Source organism: Hipposideros armiger, unplaced genomic scaffold, assembly GCF_001890085.2.
Source record: "Hipposideros armiger isolate ML-2016 unplaced genomic scaffold, ASM189008v1 scaffold_76, whole genome shotgun sequence".
In the NCBI taxonomy this organism is placed as follows: Eukaryota; Metazoa; Chordata; class Mammalia; order Chiroptera; family Hipposideridae; genus Hipposideros; species Hipposideros armiger.
This window is the reverse complement of record NW_017731426.1, coordinates 2,516,006-2,536,997: the sequence shown is the minus strand read 5'-3', so window position 1 is coordinate 2,536,997 and position 20,992 is coordinate 2,516,006. Positions and strand designations below refer to the sequence as shown.

The 20,992-nt window shown below is 40.9% G+C and overlaps 1 protein-coding gene across 3 annotated transcripts in view; it reads left to right on the top strand.

Annotated features, from left to right (window-relative positions):
* The first annotated feature begins 7,106 nt into the window (after nt 1–7,106).
* PLBD1 (phospholipase B domain containing 1) overlaps nt 7,107–20,992 on the top strand; it is a 55,779-nt gene continuing 41,893 nt past the window's right edge. Inside the window, exons 1-2 of one of the 3 annotated variants that reach the window (XM_019643290.1) lie at nt 7,107–7,483; nt 17,931–18,150. In XM_019643290.1, coding sequence (XP_019498835.1) covers nt 7,360–7,483; nt 17,931–18,150 — 344 coding nt within the window. In that variant the 5' untranslated portion in view covers nt 7,107–7,359. The remainder of the gene's footprint in view (nt 7,484–17,930; nt 18,151–20,992) is intronic. The other 2 variants (XM_019643291.1, XM_019643289.1) reach the window with 2 other exon arrangements.

The following is a 20,992-nucleotide window of genomic DNA, read 5'->3' as shown; positions in this document are numbered from 1 at the left end:
GTGCTGGTTCTTGTTTCTAATCACTCGTCTTTAAATTGAAAAATCTAGGAGACAGTGTGTGTTTCTCAACAGAGAGGGTATTCAGATTGTTCTTGGCACCTGTCCCTCAGAACTTCCTTCTCAGACTACAGTTGTCTGGAAGATTGATAGGCACACTTTATACTCACTTCTCTGTATCCAGGAGATGCTCATCTACTTTACTCAAATAGACTGAAATAGAAGTTTTCCTAGTAAAATTTCTTGGAGTTTTAACCCTAGGTTATGTTTAAATGTTAATTTGTAGCCACTTTCCAAGAATTAACTGCCTAGGATTTCTTTCCTTATTGTCTTCATTTAAAAATATCAGTAGCAGCCAGATTCATCAAATATTTAGCAAGCACTTTTTATTTATTCATTGTTATGTACCATTCAGGCTTAAACCCTTTCTTAAAACCTGAAAGAAGAGTGGGGACATTTAATACAGGAATACTTAGCATCTACAGTTAAGGTTAAGCACATCTAAGAAAGAATTGTGTTTTGCTCATTGTTTTTATTTGGCATTTGTTCTTCTGTCTGTACAATGACAGAAGATACTAAGTTATTAAGAGTGGGAGAAGAAAAGTAAACAGAGGAAGTTGGTGACAGCTACTCCATTTAGCCACTGATGTAACCACTCAACTTAGGAAAGAGGTAGAAAAAGAAGTTTAGAGAAGTTATGAAAAAAAGAACTGTCAGATAAAAAAAATTACATCCCTTAAACAAAGCAGAAAAAATGCTCTTGGCCCTACAAGTATTCCAGAATGCCTTTTCCAGTCTCTTTGGAGGTAAAGATGGGGATGAAGATGCCTGTTAGCAGGGTGAAAAAGTTCATGTTTGTCATGTGTAGAAAAAAATTTAAATTAAACCACCTAACCAGCATTCAATTGGTACAGAAATCTCTCTTACCTTCTATCTCTCCTGCTGTAGTCAACCCATTCCTGATTGACATTTCACCCTTATACCATGGTCCTAAAGCCAAGGCATGCTAGTGGCCTTGCAATCCCTGTCCAATGGCAGACTCTCTTTTGTGAACTCAATTTACAAGACACTAGCAGTCTGGAAATTATAGTGGATGGCAGTTTATATAAAAGGCAGGCAAGTGAGAGGAAGAGAGGCTAGGAAGAGTACAGAACTGTGTTATAAGTGCTCAAAACAAGCTCCAGAGACATCAAGCCCAAGCCTAGGATTTCCAAAGAATGTCCATCCTTTCCTTGGTTCTGTACCAATTTGAATTCAGTATTCTGATATCTAAGGAGCAAATGGTAAGCTTAAACTACCAAAACAACCTACACACACTAATGGAGTAAACAGATATAAAACAAAAGGAAAATTAATTACAGAAGTAAATATACAAAAGAGTAGTTGGATAGTAGTCTAAAGTATTACCCTACTCGTTTTTCTTCTGAGAAGTTCTTGTTTAACCTAATAAATCTTCCACCACTAGATTTATTCCAAGACTTAAGGCTTATTGATCAAGGAAGTAGAAAACAAAAATATTGAAACATCAAAGAGTAACATTTGTGGCTTTTTGAGTAGACAGAAACCATAGTTTTCAAAGCCATTAAAATGTAAGATTATTTTTTTAGGGTACAAGTAATATTATTATTAAATAAAATGTAAGATTTGATGCAACTGAGAGAGAAAAATATTTTCAGTTATTCAAAGCTTGGCTTGGAAAACTGAAAGACATGGATTGAAACAAAAGGACATAAAGTATATTCACGAACAATAAATTAGAATAAGGGTTTATAATAAGGTTGAATTAGTTCCTATCCAAACAACTAAAAAGTCTGAAGTGCTGGTAAGAAATTACATGCAAGGGCCAGAACCACACTTCCTCTAGGAGATGATTTGCCTACTTGATGGGTGGGGTGGAGAATGGAAATATTTGGTAATAGAAACTCAAGGTAGGACTAGAATCACCAGAGCAGAAGAGATTATGTTTAAACTTTCCAGGATGTAGCCATAAACTTGTGAGCCTTGTGAAGGAGTTGTGTGTCCCACACACACCTGTGTTGTACCGTAGCAATGACGGAGGCAAGTGTTTGGGGAGATGAATTCAAGGGTAGACTCACTGATTGACGCACACTAGGTCCGAGTATCTTTGAGTCCCGACTGCCACAGCCCAGGGCTCAGAGGGGCCTGAGAATGAGCCAAAGAACCCAATAGAATCCAAATCTGGATGGAGAGGTTGCTAAGAGTATCCAAAATAGTTGGCTGCCTACCAAAAATGTGTTCTTGTTTCCACACTGAGAGGTGACATCCCAGCTGGAGGTTGCATTTCCCATGTAGCTTACAGGTATGACAATATGTCTAGTTTTTGTCAATGGAATGTGAGCAGAAGTGATTAAAAAGCAGGAGTGCTTTCCTTGTACTCTTTCTCCTTCCGGATGTAAAAGAAGAGTCCAAGGCTGTAGAGTTATGGTTCCTACATACAGTTTGACAACCACAGTGAATTCACAAGGAGTAGCTAGGATATATTAAATATTGACAGGAAATAGTAATGTCAGTTAGAAAACAACATAATGAACAAAAAGTGGTATTTGGATTAGAATAGTTCCCCCTTATCTGCAGGGGATACTTTCTAAAACCTACAGTAGATGCTTAAAACTGCAGATCATACCAAACTCTCTATGTACTGTGTTTTTTTCCTATATATGTAAGAGATTAACAATAGCTAATAATAAATGGAACAAGTATAACAATATACTGTAATAAAAGTTATGTGAATGTGGTCACTTGTTGCAGGGGATCCCTTACTGAAGTCTTTGTATAGGCTCAATGTTTTCTGGCACAAGTTGCCATCAATCAGAACATGTTTTATGTTCATGTCTTCCACCCACAAATTTAATGTCTTTCCCATTTTAACTAAGCACTTATCATGCACTGTGGCTGTAACTTTTGAGTTGGAGGTGCGACAGCCAAACCAGCACAAAGTTCTTTTTCCTTCTTCACAATTTCATGGACAGAAGATTCATTCCTACCACATATCTTAGCAACCTCAGCATATGATTTTTTATTTTTCTTTCCTTATTGAGAACTTTCACCTTTTCACTTAAAAGAAGCACTTTATGGTTTCTGTTTGGCAAAGTCTAATTGCCAGTATCCCTACTCGTGCACTTTGGGGCCATTATTAAGTACAATAAGGGTGACTTGAACACAAGCACTGCAATGCTGTGACAGTCAATCTGATAACCAAGGCGGCTACTGAGTGACTTAATGGGCAGGAATCCTACAGAGTGTGGAGACACTGGACAAAGCAATGATTCATGTCCCAGGCAGCACAGAGCAGGAAGGCATGGGATTCCATCACACATTCCATCACAGAGTGGCACACAATTTAAAACTTGAGAACTGTTTATTGCTGGAATTTTCCATGTAATATTATTGGGCCATGGTTGACCACCGATAACTGAAACTATGGAAAGTGAAATTGCAGACAAGGGGAGACTACTGTATTATAAAATTTTGAGGAAAACAGAGTACTGTCCAGGACACTGAGCAAATTACTATAATTACATTTTTTTGGCCCTAACTACTTAATAAAATGAACTGTGAGAGTTTTCTTTTGGCCTGCAGCCCTAAGGATGTATTATTGACACTCTAAGGGTGCTATGAACCAAGAAAGTTCGGGAACCTCTGCCTCAGGGAATGGGGAACCACAAAATGAAAGAAGGCTGGGTTCTAAAATTTCTACATGCAGGAAAGCCACCTGCCAATTAAGAACTCCCACATTGAATGGTATATGAGCCAGAAATAAACTTCTGTTGCATGAACCCACTGAACTTTTGGAGTTTATTTGCCATAGTAGCTAGTGAGGACTTCTAAGAACTTTAATATCATAACTTGTGACCCAACATTTGGATTATTGCAGTTTGAGTTCTAAAACTACTCACAAGGCATAATTTTGCCCTTTTGGGCTCCAAAACTGCCTGCAGAGGAAGCAGCCCCCCTGCGCTGATTGTACTGTTTGATAAATAGTTGCCCCTGGGCAGTTGATAAGCAAAACCCCTTGTACTAGAACTGCTCAACCAAATACCTTTGTTGTGTGAACCAAAACTGAAACTAGGACATTGATAAAGGCTTAATCACATATTACCCACTGTTCTTACCATTGAAAGGTCAGTTGCCCCACCAATCAGAAAATGAATGATGCAAATCTATAACCTTATTTCCCTAGCAACCCTTCTCCCTTTAAAAACCATGTTCTTCCCCCTCTCACCTCAGAGAGTGTGTTCGATTCATACCGAGGGCTACATTTTCTGATTTGCAAAGCATATATGAATAAAACTTTTTTAATTTCTTTTGGAATTTTTGTTAAGTTAGTTAGCATTACTCTAAGACACAGAGTGTGTGGAAAGCTAGACCTGAGGCCAAGAGCCGCAGATGTCAACAGTGGACTTCTGAGCACTACAATGAGGACCAGAAGAGAGAGTGGAGGTCATAGTGGAGGCCACCAAACCAAAAGGATGACACAGAATAGGTGCCCCATCTCCAATACCAGGTCAATGCATAAGCCCTCTGAAACGACAATCAACCTCAAGGAAAGAGTTGGAAGGATAAGGAGGAAGCAAAGGATGCTAAGAATTTAGCCCAAAGGAGACTGAGTAACCTTTAATTTGGTATTCTAAAGTTTTTACTATCAGTGAAGTGTTTGAATGCTAATTGCGCCTTTTGGAAAAAAACCAAATTTACGTTATATACATTTCATTCTGGAACTGTAAAATTTTGAATCTACTATTCATGTTACAGTAAGAAAAGATGGATAGAGGCCACTGTCTCTGTTTCTACAACTGGTCACCCGGCTATAGATATTCATGATTTCTCTTCTCCACCTCCTTTCTATATTCTCCTTGCTTTGGGCCAGCATTTCAGCTTGCTGGGGGTTCTTTTCCCCTTGGAGTGTGGAGACCGAGTCCCTGTGGTGCTGCCTAGGTGAGGTGACAGCACTCTTGTTAACCATTTAAGTAGAACACGGTGATACAAGGGACTCCTCTGAGCTCCTTCTACTGCGTCTTCATGTTGGAGCAGTGTTGATTCCATTCAATAGCCAGGCGCGATCACTCTAAGCAACACTATAATCCTATTCTTTCTCATTATTATTATTATTATTATTATTATTATTATTATTTTAGAGGAACCCAACAAAGACCGGGCAGTAATTTCAAATTCCAATTCAATAAAATTATTATTGCATCTCTGGGTGGATACCTCTTCTCTTGATTACTGAAACTTCTAAACCAGTGGAATCCAGAGTCATGAAAAATTGGTATCAGGAAAAGGGTAGTGGATGGTGAGCAGCCCCAAACCACACATGTCTACTACAGAAGTGATAAAAAATATTTCACAGTCAGCATATTCTTTGGTCCTCCACCCCTCAGCTTTCATCTAAGTTTTGTTGCTCATTTCTGTCCCAGATATATAAACCGTGCACAATTTAAAGAAGGTAAGGTTTATCACCATCTAATTCAGCGATTTTAACTGAGGGCAATTTTGCCCCCGAAGGGAATATTTGGCAACATCTGAAGTTGTTATTGATAGTCACAACTTGGGGGCAAGTGTCATATGGGTATCCAGAGGATCAAGGCCAGGAGATGCTGCATAGGACAACCCCAATAACAAGGAATTGTATGAGCCAAAAAGTCACAGTGCTGAGGCTGAGAAACTCTGACTCAATTAATTTGTTTATGTGTATGATTTGCTTCCTCCACTAGAATGCTAGCTCTGTAAGGGGAAGGACTTTGTCTATCATATTTTCTGCTCTATGCCTGGAACATGAAAGTCAACAAATATTTGATAACTAAATAATAGATGAATGCGTGTCTTGTAACTCACATCAGGCATTCTTACATATATGTGATAGCATCTGAACACTTGGCTCCTAGGATTGGAAGGGTTAATAAGGTGAAAGAGGGTAGGAGAGGGAGCATGATTAAAATATTCAGGGTAGAACAACTTCCTTGGATGTCCTGAAGTATTTCTCTTCCTAACATAGCACAACTAAAATGTTCATAATTTTCCTTCACTTTTATTTTCTAACTTGAAGAAGAATGGGCAGTTTTTACAATGTCCTTAATTCCTTCATTCATTAAATAATATTATCATCCAGGTACTATGATATGTGCTGTCACCAACCAAAAATTATGACTCTGGACTTGCGTTTAACAATTTGCAGAGATTTGATGTAATTGTTCTGTATCTTTTCTAACAATAACAAATATAGTTCCCGCTCTAGGAAAGGTGACTCTTGTCTTCCCTTCCCATCTCTCTTTCATACCTCAGTTAAGCTTGGAAGAAAGACCAAGAGACAAGGGTGGGTGCCTAGGCCCCCAGCTGTGTGGCAGCTTGTCCGGTCCTGGGTTCCCTTACTGTACCTTCAGCTTAGCTCTATTACAGCACTAAGGGCACGTTCCGAGTATTTGTGTATTTATATGGGGTTGTGCCTTCTCATCTGTGGTAGGGACGCTCTTCATAAAATTGCTGGTACCTGGCCCTCAAGATGGGCTCAGTAAATGCTTATTGAATGAGTAAAATGCCTTTTGCCTACTTCACAATGTCACCTAGGGCACCCTCTGCCAACTTCACAATGTCACCTAAGGTATGGTTTTGCCTACTTCACAATGTCACTTTCAACTGACCGTGTACAGACATGGGGACTTCACGGAGGCTCAGGGATATAGGTACTAGCTTCAGCCCTGTCTGAATTACTCTCCAGTGGAGGCTCCAGCCAATGAAGAGAAAAGCAGGGAATCAAAAGTCCTGAGCAGCAGCAAATGGATTTAGGTTCAACAGCCTGGGATGGAGGAGCACTAAACCCTGAGAGATAAGGAGCCTGTGAAGACCTCTCCAGAATGACAAAGGATCAGAGCTGCATGTAGACAGGGGCATGCCTTTTCCCATCGCCCAAGGTGCCTCCTTCCCACGCTACAGAGGAATGGCCGGCCCTGGAGACAGAGACTAGCGGTGTTGGTGTGAACTGATTTGTTCAAACCTTGAGCTGCAAAACTGCGGGAAGAGTGCAGAGAAAGTGGCGCGTAGCCTCGGCAGATCCCAGAAGTGCAACTAGGAAACTTCCCCAGCCCTGCCCACAGGGCGCTAGAGGGTCAGAAAGGACCCGCCTTTCCCAAACTGGGGCCCAGCAGGGTGAAGGTTGTTCCCAAGGCCACGTGAGGCTTCCTCGCCACCAAAAGCCCCAAAGAAGCAGGGCTAATGCAAGCGGAAAGTTAAGGGCGCCCCAAGCTCTGAGACAGAGCGCCCTGCTGCCGGCGCAAGAGCTGATCTTCAACAGCTGCCACCGCCGGCCGCCTAGTCCAGCCGAGCCGAGGTCGCGGCCGCAGAGCGATGTCCCGCCACAGCCTGGACGGGCGTCCCCTCAGGCTGCCCGCGCCGTCGGCCCCGCCGCTTTCGCCGCAGTTGCTGCTGCTGCTGCTGCTTTTGGCTGCTGCCGTGCCGCGGAGCCTGGCAGGTGAGCAGAGCGCGCCCGGGGACAGGCCCGTCGCCGCCCGCCCTCCCGCCCGCCCGCGCCCGCTGCGCCTGCCGCCGCTCTGGGCGCTCCAGCCGGTCCCCGGGTCCCACCAAGTTTACTTCTAGGGTGTCCGGGTTCTGGGTGGGCGCCAAGGAACGCGCCTCTGCGAGCGCACTGGCCGGGCTCGCTCCAGCCCTGCTGTGGCTCGGGGACAGCACCGCGAAGGGCATGGGTGTGCTCCTGAGAACTTAAAAAAGTGTTGGCCAGAATTCTTGGCAGGCAAATTGGTTCGTTCCTGCACGACTCGGCTTGCTGAGCCTCGGCTGCTCCTCAAAGCGCCAGCCAAAGGACGTCTAAATATATTTACTCACATCATAGGGAGGTATGATTCTGGGTTGCCGTTTTTTCCCCTTAACTGTCAATGTTTAAAATGATAAGAAGTGCAAACTGGTATTGTCAGCTTGATATGTACTAGGCAGTGTGCTAAAGGGATTTATATTTTTTCATATAATGCTCATTATAATTCTAAATAGGATTATTGTCCCCATTCTACAGATGAGAAAATTGTAAATGGAGAGAAATGCAATAATTTGCATAAAGATCCCAACCAATGAAGGCAGAGCTGAAATGCTTAAAGGGTGTTTACTTAACTACTCCCCTGTTAGTAAAATAGGTTTTATTCCCTATAGATATTGACAGTTAATCTATACGCTTTGAGAAAAACAAAAGCAAAACAAAAAAAACTTTGACTTTGTCACTTTCATTCCCAATGAATAAAATCAACATTAACTAAAGAAACTTCAAAGACCTCAAAAGTAGTATTAAGATAGGATAAATTTGTTTTATTTCATAGTCCTTTTCCTGTTCTGACCTTGTGTAAGAATAGGGTGGCATTTAGGAGGGCATACCCCTTCCCAAATAAGTGTACTGATCCTTGTTACATCACCTTCCATCAACAAGTATGTGTAGTTACCAGGTTTCAAGACCTTTGCTTCTGCAACTTGCGCACTTACTATTAAATTTTTCTGGTCTCTTAAGCTGCCTTGGCTTCTGGCATCAGAAGTGATGCCCCCCCAGGCTCCTGACTCTCGATTTACCCACACATTCTGTTCCTTCCCTGGACTATGGAGATGGCATCGGTGCCACCTTTTAGCCCAGGGAGACTGCTTATTCAGACTTACCTGGGACAGGCTAGAGTGCCCCTGAAATGGGAAGGGCTTTTGTAGCTGGAATGCCAGCTGAAACTTTTTTCCCTTTTCTGTTCTCCTTTTGGATCGTTGGGATTGTTTTAAATGTACCTGTAGATGGAGGGGGCAGCTTGAGGAGTGAGAAGGAGACATTGTTTTTCTGAAGATGGGACACTGTTTATTCAAGAAGGTATCACCTGGGAAGAAACTGCTTCTTAAACTGACTTCCCTCAATAAATAAACAAGCTGACTCCATGCCAGGTGGGTTGGGAGCCAAGGCAGAGAGGGAGGGCATTCCTGCTACAAGTGATCCTGACAGCACTGTGCCCAGCAATCCAGAAAGACTTCTTATGGTGTCCATGGATGGCTGGCGATGCCCACACTGACTGTTTCAAAATATGTGATCTCTATTTCCTTTGTTTCACCCATATTAACCTGTTTTCCAGTGCAACTTTTGGCACTCCGTCTTAGCCTTCTACTAGAGTGCCAACAATTTAGGGCAGAGAACGGGGTGTTGGCCACTGCTTGCTTTTCATGTTTTCTCTGAAGTGCCCAGCTCAGAGAATTTAGCGAGTACCCAGGAAACCCTAAATCCATCTGGAATGAATTTTATATCCACTAATGTGCACCTATGCATCCACAAACAACTTCTTTAATTTTTAAAGATTACTTTGTACTTTCATTATTCTAGAAATTGATGAACAGTTGCAAGTTCATCCTAGCCATATCTTTCAAACTATTAAAGACTTCAGATGTATAATAGCATTGCCTTTATCTTTCCAGACTGAAAAACCCTGTATTTGTTTTTAAGATGTCTTGCATAATTTGTCTAAGCTGTATGTACAGTAGTCAGATTGTCAGTAGGGAAAGGGATGGGTTGGTTCCAAAGAGACTCATAAGATGGCATAAGCCTTGGTAAAACTGGTTCCAAATCCGGACTTCAGACTTGCAGGGCTAGGCTTCAGAAATTCATTCTTTCCAGTGCTCCAGAGCTCATCAGATACAAGGAAGTCGATTCGCCCTGATAAACACACAAGTCTATTCACCAAAGTACCAATTGTTAATTTTTAGCAGACTGGATATTTGTGTAGCCTGCTCTAGGCCTGTTCTTGTAATCAAACTACATGGGATAGATCAAGGTTTGGCAAACTGTGGCTCGCGAGCCACATGGGGCTCTTTGGGTACGTACGTGTGGTTCTGAAGTACAATCGAAAATGAAAATAAAACTGTCATAGTTTCATTTATAAAATTTTTAAAGGATATTATTCACATAATGGAGATTTCATTTGTTTTATGGCTCTTGAACAATTTTTAAATTGTTGTGAGGGACAGGATTGGCTCTTCCGTCTCAAAAGTTTGCCGACCCCTGGGATAGATAATATGAGGGAGTCTCAGGCTGGAGGTCTGATTCATCTGCCTCCAGTGGGACTTAACGCTTCGGTCAGCCTGTGGGTACGCCTCCATGACAGATCACGCCTGGCACAGCTGGCACGCGACTCTGGGACACTGTCTTTTCCAGGATTCTATGGTTTGCCAGTGCCCACTTGAAACTAACAGATTGCCTCTCTAGATAGGCTAGTACCTTTATGTGGTTGTTAAGGCGTCTACTATCCTGGGACTCGTTCAGTCTCCTTAAGGCGACTTAGCAGACCTTTGGTTGAGGCCAATCTCAATGGATACTTTAACTCAAAGGGCATTCTTATTTCCAAATTCACTTGAGGTGCTCCGTATGTTCACTCTATGGCTGTTTTTCATTTTTGAAAGTACAGTGTTAGAGAGGTAGTATGGAATTCCAGAAACAAACCGTGGAGCCAGATTGCCTGTATTTGAATCTTAGCTCCAATATTTACTGTGTGACCTACAGTAAGTTATCTAATCTCTCTATGCCTCAATTTCCCAATCTGTAAAATGGGTATTATAATAGTATCTATCTCATAAAGTGGTTGTGAGGAACAATGCCTGGCTAACAGTAGGGACTGTACATAGCCATGCCCTGCATAACAACATTTCGGTCAATGGTGGACCACGTATGTTGGTGATCCCATATTATTGTAATGGAGCTAAAAAGTCCTATTACCTAGTGATAGAGTAGCCATCATAAACTTACAGCACAACACATTACACAGATAATTACTGTTGTGTTACAAATGCCTATAATATTCAGTACAGTAACATCCTGTACAGGTTTGTAGCCTAGAAGCTATAGAGAAACAGAATTTGTCACCCCAAAATATGTTTGTTTGACATAAGGATTATTTTAGGCTGGTTAATTTTAAGAAACAGCAGACATGGGAGAAACTCTGAAAACCAAAAAGAAGTTAACCTTTCCAAAAGACATTACATTTATAAGGGAAATCTCCATTTGTAAAAGTGTCTCTTTCACTGTACCAGGAAGAGGGGGGGTGACCTTATCTCCAGAAACTCTTATCAATGCAGAAGGCAACAACTTAAATCTGCATAATGACCTTACTCTTGTTTCTTGTACTTTTCCTGGTAACTTTTTACAACTGACTCCTTGACCTGCAACGTCTTTTGTCTTCAGCTGAAGATGGTATTTAAGGTGGTGGCTTCTGCCATTTTGGGGAGTTACTCAGTTTTCCTGGGTGTCTCCCATGAACACAGGAGGCATACATGTTATTAGATTTTTGTTTGTTTTTCTCCTGTTAATCTGTCTTTTATTTCTGGAATGTCTCAGTCAAAAACCCAGGTAGAGGGAAAATTATTTTTCCTATCCTACAAAGCAATAGGCTATCGCACATAGCCTAGGTGTGTAGTAGGCTATACTATCTAGGTTTGTGTAAGGGCACACTACGATGTTTGCATCATCTCACAGTCACTTAACGACAGATTTCTCATAATGTTTCCCCATCATTAAGTGGCTCATGACTGTAATTGAGTGGCTGTTATTACGGGCCGTTGGTGTTGCTTTGCTCTGAAAAGGCATCATGGAGCTGTTGATAAGGTAACCAGGATTGCAGATGACCATGTACGTGCTGTGAAGTAATAACATCTTATACAAGTAGGGCATGTTATACAAGCCTGGTTTTCCTCAATCATGGCTCAACATTTGGGGTACACACATTAAGCAGCTGTTTCAAAAAACACTGAGCAGTGTCTCTGGTCAATTTCCTGGGTAATAGCTGTGACTGAAACCGCCTTGACGACTTTTTCCTAAGTGCAGTTATATTAGCCATGGCTGCTTTAGAACGTCCCAACTCTTTTCTGTCTTTCCGAGCTTTGCTAAGTCTTCCTGTAGCTCACCCCATTGTCTTGGTGTTTCAGACCCAAAAGAAGTCAGTGTTCTCTGTAAACTAGAATATTTTCCGGTGCTCTCCTTATATCAGCTTGTTTAGTAAAATGTTTTACAAGATAAGTCCCAGAACAACTTCTGGGAGAAGTGTCCATTTATCTCTATTATTAAACTTCATTTCCTGGTTCTTCTGGAAATGTGAATCCGATAGCAAAGAGAAAAATTTTCTGCAGAAGAAAATTAAAAAGAATACTGAGATAGAACATTAAAAAAAAACTTTTTCGTGGTTATTTACTTGTCATAATATGTAAACTATGAATCACATGAATTTCATCTTGGAACTTTGTTCTAACGTGCAGAACAGAAATTCTGTTCTCATACTTCTTTAGGCATTATTTTTACTTTTGTCACCTGTGACCTTTTGTTTTGTTGGATTCCAAATTATAAAGCATTACCTATTGAGATAGCAAATGAGGTAGTGGCACCAATAATGGAATGAATTTCAAAGGCTTTATTTTGTTCAATATTTTAATGACTTTAATGCATTTAATGCTTTTAAGCTTCATCTTTTTTTTTTTAATGGAGTAGGTTCCAGTTGTTCCTAACTTATATTTTACAATGTTTTGAAAGTTTAGCTTTAAGATGTGGCTGGAAAATATATTAATAATGTTATTATGTAGTTTTGTACTACTGCAAAACAGAAATTTACTCAATGTGGTAAGAAATGAAACTCATAAGAGGTAATGAAATTATGAGGAAACTCTAGTCTAAAACTTGAGGTTCTGTGAAAGTACAAACAACAGATATCATATTATAATCTTCCAATGACAAATTGTGAAAGTCTCTTGATCGAAAGGCACAGGCTTGCTCTGAAAATTGTCTGTTTGCCTTGCAAATGCAGTGACAATTCCAACATAAGGTAGTATCGAGGTATTCAAACCAGCATTTGCAAACCTAAGATACCAAAATTTGAATTCACAGTTAGAAATCAAGTATTAATATACTATAGAGTGGCGCAGTTGGTTAAGAGTGCGAGCTCTGCGGAACAGGGTCACCAGTTCGATTCCCACATGGGCCAGTGAACTGTGCCCGAGCTGAGCTGCTGCTGAGCTGCCAACGGGCGGCCAGATGGCTCAGCTGGTGAGAGCGTGTGCTCTTAACAACAAAGTTCCCGTTTCGACTCCCACATGGGATGACGGGCTGCGCACCCCGCAACTATTAGATTGAAAGCGGCGACTGGACTTGGAGCTGAGCTTGCCCCCTCCACAGCTAAGATTGAAGGACAACAACCAACTTGGAGCTGATGGGTCCTGGAAAAACACAATGCTCCCCTTCCCCAATTCCCCACTTTAAAAAGCAAAAGAATTAATGTACTATAGACTTGATACAAATCTGCCTCTAAGTGTGACCTTCCCAGCTAGTGGGCAAGTTTGGGATTTAGGCAGCCACACAATCAATAAAGCATTGTGTTAGACCCAAGGGAGTCAATACAATGGAATATGAGATACCTCCCCTGATTCTCAAGGAGCTTGTAATTAAATTTATTGGACCAAATACATTCAAACACATAACTGAAGAGAGATTGAGATGAGGAGGGAGCTAAAAGGGCTGAATCAGAATGGGGCAGAGTTGACTTTCTGTTTGTAGGACTTTTGGCAAGAGCTCTGAATTAAGGTAGCAGTGAAGAACAGGTTTGTTTGGAGGGGATAAAGGAAAGGGACTATTCCAGATTCAAGAAAACCTCCAGCATTGTTCTGCATTAATGTTTTGTTGCTTTGAAGCTACTTTTAATAAGCTGTCTTCCTTTCTATAAACCTAATGTATCAGACATGTTATGCATCCCACCTCACATCCTCTCACTTGCTTTTTATTCTAGCTTCACCCAGGTGTAACCTGGGGCACCTTAACTCAGCGGCATAGCAGGAATACCTTGCTTTCCAACTCAGAGCTTCTCTGAAATCATAACCATTTAGCACTGGAGCACATGCAAACCTGGGAGTGAGGGATTCAACACTTTCTAGGACATCCTTTGACCCATGTGTAATGGGAGCATGTTGATAAATGCTCCCTCTTCTATCCTTAGGATGGAGTCTTCAGAGGCTTCTTCTATGCACCTTCTTGGACCATCTCAGTATGCAACCTTGAATTAGCTTCCCCTCTTCTGTTTCACTTTCTTAGTCCCCCATTCCTGATCCCTGGGAGCGTTTCCCAAAATCATCTTCCTTTTAGCAAGAGTCCGATGCTCCGATTTCTGTTAGGAGTGAGAACTAAAACACGTACTTATAATTTTGTTGCCTGGAGGTTGTTTATTCATGAATCAGTTATTTTTTTATTAGTGATTCTGATAGTCAAAGCAAATCTAAAAACTAGATATTAATTTATTGAGAAGCCTTTCTAAGAAAGAAAGTGCAATGTCAAGGTACACACAGAGAGAGATCCTGAGAGACTGAATGCTCAGTGGACCTAAAAGAGAAAAGCAACCTAAGGATCAGAGTAAGAGAACTATTAACTAAATTCAACCTGAATAGATTAAGTTGTAATCTTAATTTTGTAATAATTTCTTACATATTCTGCCTCTGCTCTTTCATGTTTCTTTCTGTCTCTATCTAACTTACTGAATATGTTAGCCAAAACTGTATTGCTCAGGGTTGAAAGTGACTTACTGTTTCATAAATGAGGCGCTAGAAAAAATCAGGTTCCAAATATGGGAGAGAATGATTTAGGTAACTTATGACTGTTTTACAAATTCTAAGACAGGGTTAGGAATATTTTTCAACTGAAAACAACTCATAGAAAATATGAGAATATGCAAGTAAATAAAATACATTTTAAAACATTGGGCTTCTTCCATCTTAATTTATAGAAGAAAAAAATCTCTGTTTCTATAAAGTAACAGTCCCATTTATCCAACAAATATTTATCATGTGCATTGATTTTGAGAGTGTTGCTGTTAAAAATATTTAAATCTTATTTTTCATTTTCACAATTCTAGAAAAATATCAACATAGAGCACTTGCCCCTTGGGCATCTGAATCATCCTCTAGGCTCCTTACCTGAGCTTGAAGACATAATGACTTGAGTTATTTGAGATTAACTTCTGTGAATGTTCTGATAAACATCACTTTCATTTCAAGAACACACACAATTAGAGCTATTACAGGAACATTATTGTGCTAGGTACAGTGACCCCAGAATATACCGTGGTGAGTAGAAATGATCCCTGACGTCACAGAATTTGTATAAAGCTAGGTTAGGATTAGAATTATGTAATATTTTTCTACCTTTTTACTATTATACTTTTCACACCATCTGTCTCCCAACATGGAGACTTTTAAAATATATATATGAAAAATTATAATCGCTTAAAAACTGTTAAAGGATTTAAGAAAATAAAAAAATAGCAGGGCACAAAAACAAAACAAAAAAACCCCCAGAAAAAGATGATACGTGGAGAACTTCGATAAGGGGTAGATCAAGAAACTCAGATTTTGGCTTAATTCTCAAAACACCTGCTAAACTGTTTAGCTTGTAGCAGTAAATTTTTATTGAACTCTCTTGAGGATTTGGTAAAGGTTTTTTCATGTGCAAAGGACACTAGTGTCAGAAAAGCACAGATTTGCAGAAGTTCATTATCTGTGGTCAGGAAATGTATAACGGAAAATATAGCCCTTGAGTGCTTAGGTTGAGAGCAAGCCACGTTTATAGGGCAAAGGGCTGCTGGAATGGAAGGTGAAGGAAAAGGAAAGCCAGGATGCTGGATGAGAAATGCCAAACATTTTGGAGAAGGGAACAAAGCTAAAATCATGCTATGTGTTTAGAAGTGAAAAAGAGACTTGTCAAAGCCTTACCATCCCTCTTTTTTTTTACAGTTCCTCTTTATGTCCTCACCCCTGCCATGGCATTTGTGTCTGCTTTTTATTTAGTCAGCCATGCTTTCTCATTTCCCTATAAGACTCATGGGAGGTGAGAAGGGTGGAAGAGAATGTGTGAGAAAGGCTGGGGAAGGGCAAAGGCTACCTCCTTTGTGGTCCAAAATCAATTTGGAAAACATATGTATTTATTGTACTTGGGAAGAAAAGAAAGGAAGTTTCTATGGATACTGTTAACAATTGTCAAATTGTGGCCAGTTGGCTTTATTAACAATTAGACTATTGTTTGTCATCGGGAATCTGTTGAAGTATTCTGCACCTACCTATGTTAATCGATGTCATTACTTCCACTTAACCATTTTTAAAGGAAGTACTGCATTGTGGTCATGATGCTTGAGGATTAAGATGATACTTTTAGTACTTTATTTGATAGATAATCTTTGCATCAAAAAATAAAATAAAATGTTGAGTCAGTTTTGAAGGTGGAAAACAGATAACCCTATATAAATATTTAATCTGAGCTAGAATTTCTAGTATCTTAATCACTAGAAACTCACTATGTTTAAAACTGAACTCATTCTTTCCCAGACCTATTCCCTATAAGCTCCCTCTCTCAGTGAATGATACAACATTCATCTGCTGAGTCTCACCCTAGAACCTGAGAGTCAGTCTGGCCTCCTCCCGTCTCTTTGATGACCTGAATATTAAGTTTGTCTTTAACCTGAGCAGCTGTGCAATGGTTTCATAGAAAAACAAATGAACAAACAAAACAGACTCATAGATACAGAAAACAAACTGATAGTGGTCAGGGGATTGCTCAGTGCGGGATGGACAAAAAAGTGAAGGGGATTAAGAGGTACAAACTTATAGTTGTAACATAAATAAGTCACGAAGATGGAATGTACAGCATAAGGCATACAGTCACTATTGCAATAACTTTGTATGGTGATGGATGGTTACTAGACTTCTCATGGTAATCACTTCGTAAAGTATATAAATGTCAAATCACTATGTTGTACACCTGAAGTATAACATTGTGTGTCAACTATACTTTATTAAAAAGAGCTTTATATTCCGCCCCCGCCCCACCCCCACCCCCCCAAAAAAAGAAAAGAATAAGTGGTTGCCAAGGTCAAATACTTTCAGATGTTCATGTGATGTTGGGATTCAAGGATTTCATTAGCGACTCAGCCAGAGCAGCGCTGGAAGCATGGTGAGGATAGATGCCAGCCTGCCCTAAGTGATGAAAATGAGGAAGGGAAGTAGAGGAGGCCTGGGACTGTGCCAGTCATTGTCACAGCTCTGCCACCAGCACCTAGCATAATCCCTAGTACAGTGTGCTCTATAACATTTGTAATAATTTCATGAAGGGAGTGAGAGATTCCAGCAGTAGCCAGATCTGCTCACACGACCCAGAAAGAGAGCTTCTGTAGTTGTCTTGCTTTTAGCTGTGAAACAATGGAACATGTGAATTTGAATTTACTAAAGGGGAAGGAACCAGTGCAGAGAGAGAGGGTACAGGAGCAAGAAGATATAGGATGGAAGAAAATTCCTAAAGAAAGTGAGAGGGGTGGGATCCAGAGAACAGGTAGAGGGATTGAGGTGAACAAGAAGGGAGACCTGGGTACAAGATTTGTGAGGATGAATTCACAAAGTTATCAAGAGCTTGAGGGCATCACAGTTGACAGTTTCTATTTTGTCGGCAAAATAGGACTCTAATGTCACGTGTGAAGAATTAAGCAGGAAAGCTAGGATAAGGAGCCAGAGAATATGGCCCAACCGCTGAAGGAAATGGAAGGCATTGCTGACCAGGGATGTGAACCCTACCTTTGGTTGAATGAAGAAGTGGGCAAGGGCTCCAGCTCGTGCCTTGCCCAGAATCCCATCTCTAAGGATGGAGCTCTTAGACCCACATCTATGATGCTCTAATTGTGCCCCTACCTTTAACTTGTTTTTTTTTTCTATGGGCTCTTCCCCTTTGATCGAGGCTCTGGTTTTCCCCACTTGCAACAAAGAGAAATGATAGTGGCGGATTCCCCGATTCAAATAGAATGGAGCTCTTTAAAAGCAAATGTTCTAGAATTGTTGGTTACACAGAAAGCAGTTCAATGGCATCCTATCATTATTTCTTTTCCTTCCAGGAGTCGTCTATGCAACTGCGTACTGGATGCCCACTGAAAAGACAGTACAGGTCAAAAACGTACTGGACAAGAATGGGGATGCCTATGGCTTTTACAATAACTCTGTGAACACCACAGGCTGGGGCATCCTGGAGATCAAGGCGGGGTACGGGTCTCAGGCCCTGAGCAATGAGGTCATCATGTTTGTGGCCGGCTTTCTGGAGGGTTACCTCACTGCTCCGTAAGTATCCCAGTCATGGTGGAGAACTATGTCAATGTCTATCTCTTTCTTTGTCCAACAGTGGCCCTGGTCTTCCTGGCATTGTACATTCGTAGCTGAGGTTCTTCTAATAGGAGAGAAGCATTATCAAGAGTTACATTTGTACCTATAACAATACCTGCCTAGAAGGAACAAAACCCCCAATGGTGGCACTATCTAATTCTCACGGTTTTTACCTTTTAAAATTGTACCTTCTCCTGAAACTATTTTAAGAATCAGCTAAGCTGTCTCCTTCTACTAGTCATTTATTGTCTGGTAGAAAGCAAATGAGAAGTGGAGTGTCAAAGATTAATTAAAAATAAAATGTCAGAGCATTTATTTACAGTAATCTTAAAACAATACTTTCAAGTAGGTAAAGAGGTTTTAAATTGAAATTTTAATGTCTAATATAAATGTTCCTTCCAGCTCTGTTGTTGCTTGATTCGTGTGTCCTTCCCTTGTCTTATAAAAACAACAAAAATGTAGTTAATGATAATGCAATCAGGTCCCATTCTTTTTAGAGAAAAGCTCTTTAAGGTAAAGAAAGTTGCAACCCATTTAATCAAGCCTCATCCTTCCTTTGACATAAAGTGTCATGATGAGTTGGCTTTCTTTCTTTCTTTGTGACCTAGATTGTTGAGTGCAGTTTAACCAAACTGCATTTTGCGCTGTTATCACCTTAGTCATAGTGAGCACAGTGCAGATCTTAATCTGTTTCTGCATTCTGAAGATTCTATCAGTTGTTGAATGACTAGTTATTGGGTTCTGGCTGGTTTTTCTAAATTTACTAGAAATTCCTGTTTTTATTTTTATACCAAATTTTGGTTATTCTATCATACAAGTCTCCTTCATATAGTACACTACTCAGAGATGTCTAAAACTCTATAAATGGAATAAGGTCTTAAAAACATGCCTACAACTGTATTTTACATGTAAACATCTGAACTTTTCATCTTGCGCTCAAAATCTTTATCCACTTTTGTATCTACTCATTTGATTGCATTATTTAAATTGAGTTGCAAATTTGGAGAAATAATTTGGACTGAAGCTGTGTGATTGTAAATAAATATATTAGATGAAATATTGGTCAAACTCCTAGACCCAATCTCTGATGCTATCTTCTTGATGAAGCTTTTTCTGATTCCATTCCCACTGAATTGGAACTCCATTTCTCCCTTGCACCATCTGTTAGTACCTTGAGGGCAGAGTCTTTTATCTTATTCATCTTTGTATACCCCAGACACCTGGCACAGTGCTTCTGTCCCCAGCAGTTACTTGATTACACGCTTATTAGGTTTAATCTTGCTGTTGTTCCTGTTCTATCAGAGATTAATGACAATGTGAGGTACATATTTCTGTGCAATGCACTGTCTGGCAACGGTGGCCCAATGGAGCGTCTTCCTTTGTTTTTAACTCTATGGGGTGGTTCCCTAAGAGCTGCAGATTCAGAGTCCCTGATGTTCCACTAATAACGTTAAAGCTTCTAAATAGTCATAGGTTGATTTTTTTTTTTTAAGATTTTATTGGGGAATTGGGGGAGGAGAACAGCATTGGAGAATCGGGGAAGGGGAACAGACAAGTTGCTGTCCTTTTGTTCTTAGTCTAGTTGAGGAGGACTTTGCTTCACTGGCCCAAGTTGGTATTGTGATCATTGCGCTCTTCCCAACTGAGGCGGATCGGTCGCTGGCCACAAGACGGCTGCTCACGGAGGCTCTTGGCAGCTCACACCAGCTGCCAGCTACTCACGCTGGCTGCCAGCCTCTCATGGTAGCTTATGGCAGCCCACTGCAGCCTCACTGTAGCCTATGCCATCGCCAGCAACTCTCGGCAGCCCAGCTCCAGGTTGAGCTGTTGTTCACCATCTTAGCTGTAGAGGGCGCAGCATCACTGGTCCTCATGTGGGATCCAAACCGGGGCCCTGCTGCTCAGAGCTGGCATCCCAAGCCAGCTCTTAACCAACATGCCACTCAGCCAGCCCCATGGGTTGATTTTTAATATATTGAGTCATGAATCCTTTCTGGAAAGAATGGTGATGAGGGTGCGAAGACCTGGTCTGCTCTAGCTTTTAATCAAGTGGCTGACAATTGTGTTGCTGAAGAAGTTGCTGAAATACGACCTCCTCCGGAATTACCCAGGTAGAGTGAGCCAATTCAGTGCAAGAAGCACTTACTGCATTACATGTGCCAGGCTCTGGTGACAGGGAGAAAGGTAGGGGGAGTGTTAGTTCCTGAGTACATTCTTCAAAGGGAACTCATTTTAAATTAATATGTTGACACAATGGTTGTTAAAATTATGATGACAAAAGGTTGTGGCAAGATTATGGCACAAGTAGAGAAAGTAGTCAAAGGTGGTACCTTTTTTGTCTTAGGCCTACCGCCAAGAAATATCTCAAGAATCTCCTCCACACCCCCAATGCGCCCCCCCCCTTTTTTTTTTAAGCTGAGCCATCCTGCCACCTGTTGGCAGTTCCGCGGCAGCTCAACTCAGGCATCAAACCAGTGACCCTGTTGCTCAGAGTTCTCACTCTTGAGCTAGTTCTTAACCAACTGAGCCACTCAGCCGGCCCCCACGCCCCATTTGATGTTAGAACCTGAATATGCTTCCAGGTCAAGGATGTGGGCAAAGCAAAGATAAGGAAGACACAAGATCACCCTCAAGAATATCAAATGACCCATCAACTAGTCATTATCTGGAACTTAACATGAACCACAAAATGATGATGATGATGATGATGATGATGATGATGATGATGATGATGGTGATGATACTTATATAGCACTTGTTTAGCATTTAAAATGTACCAGACACTGTTCAAAGCAGGTTA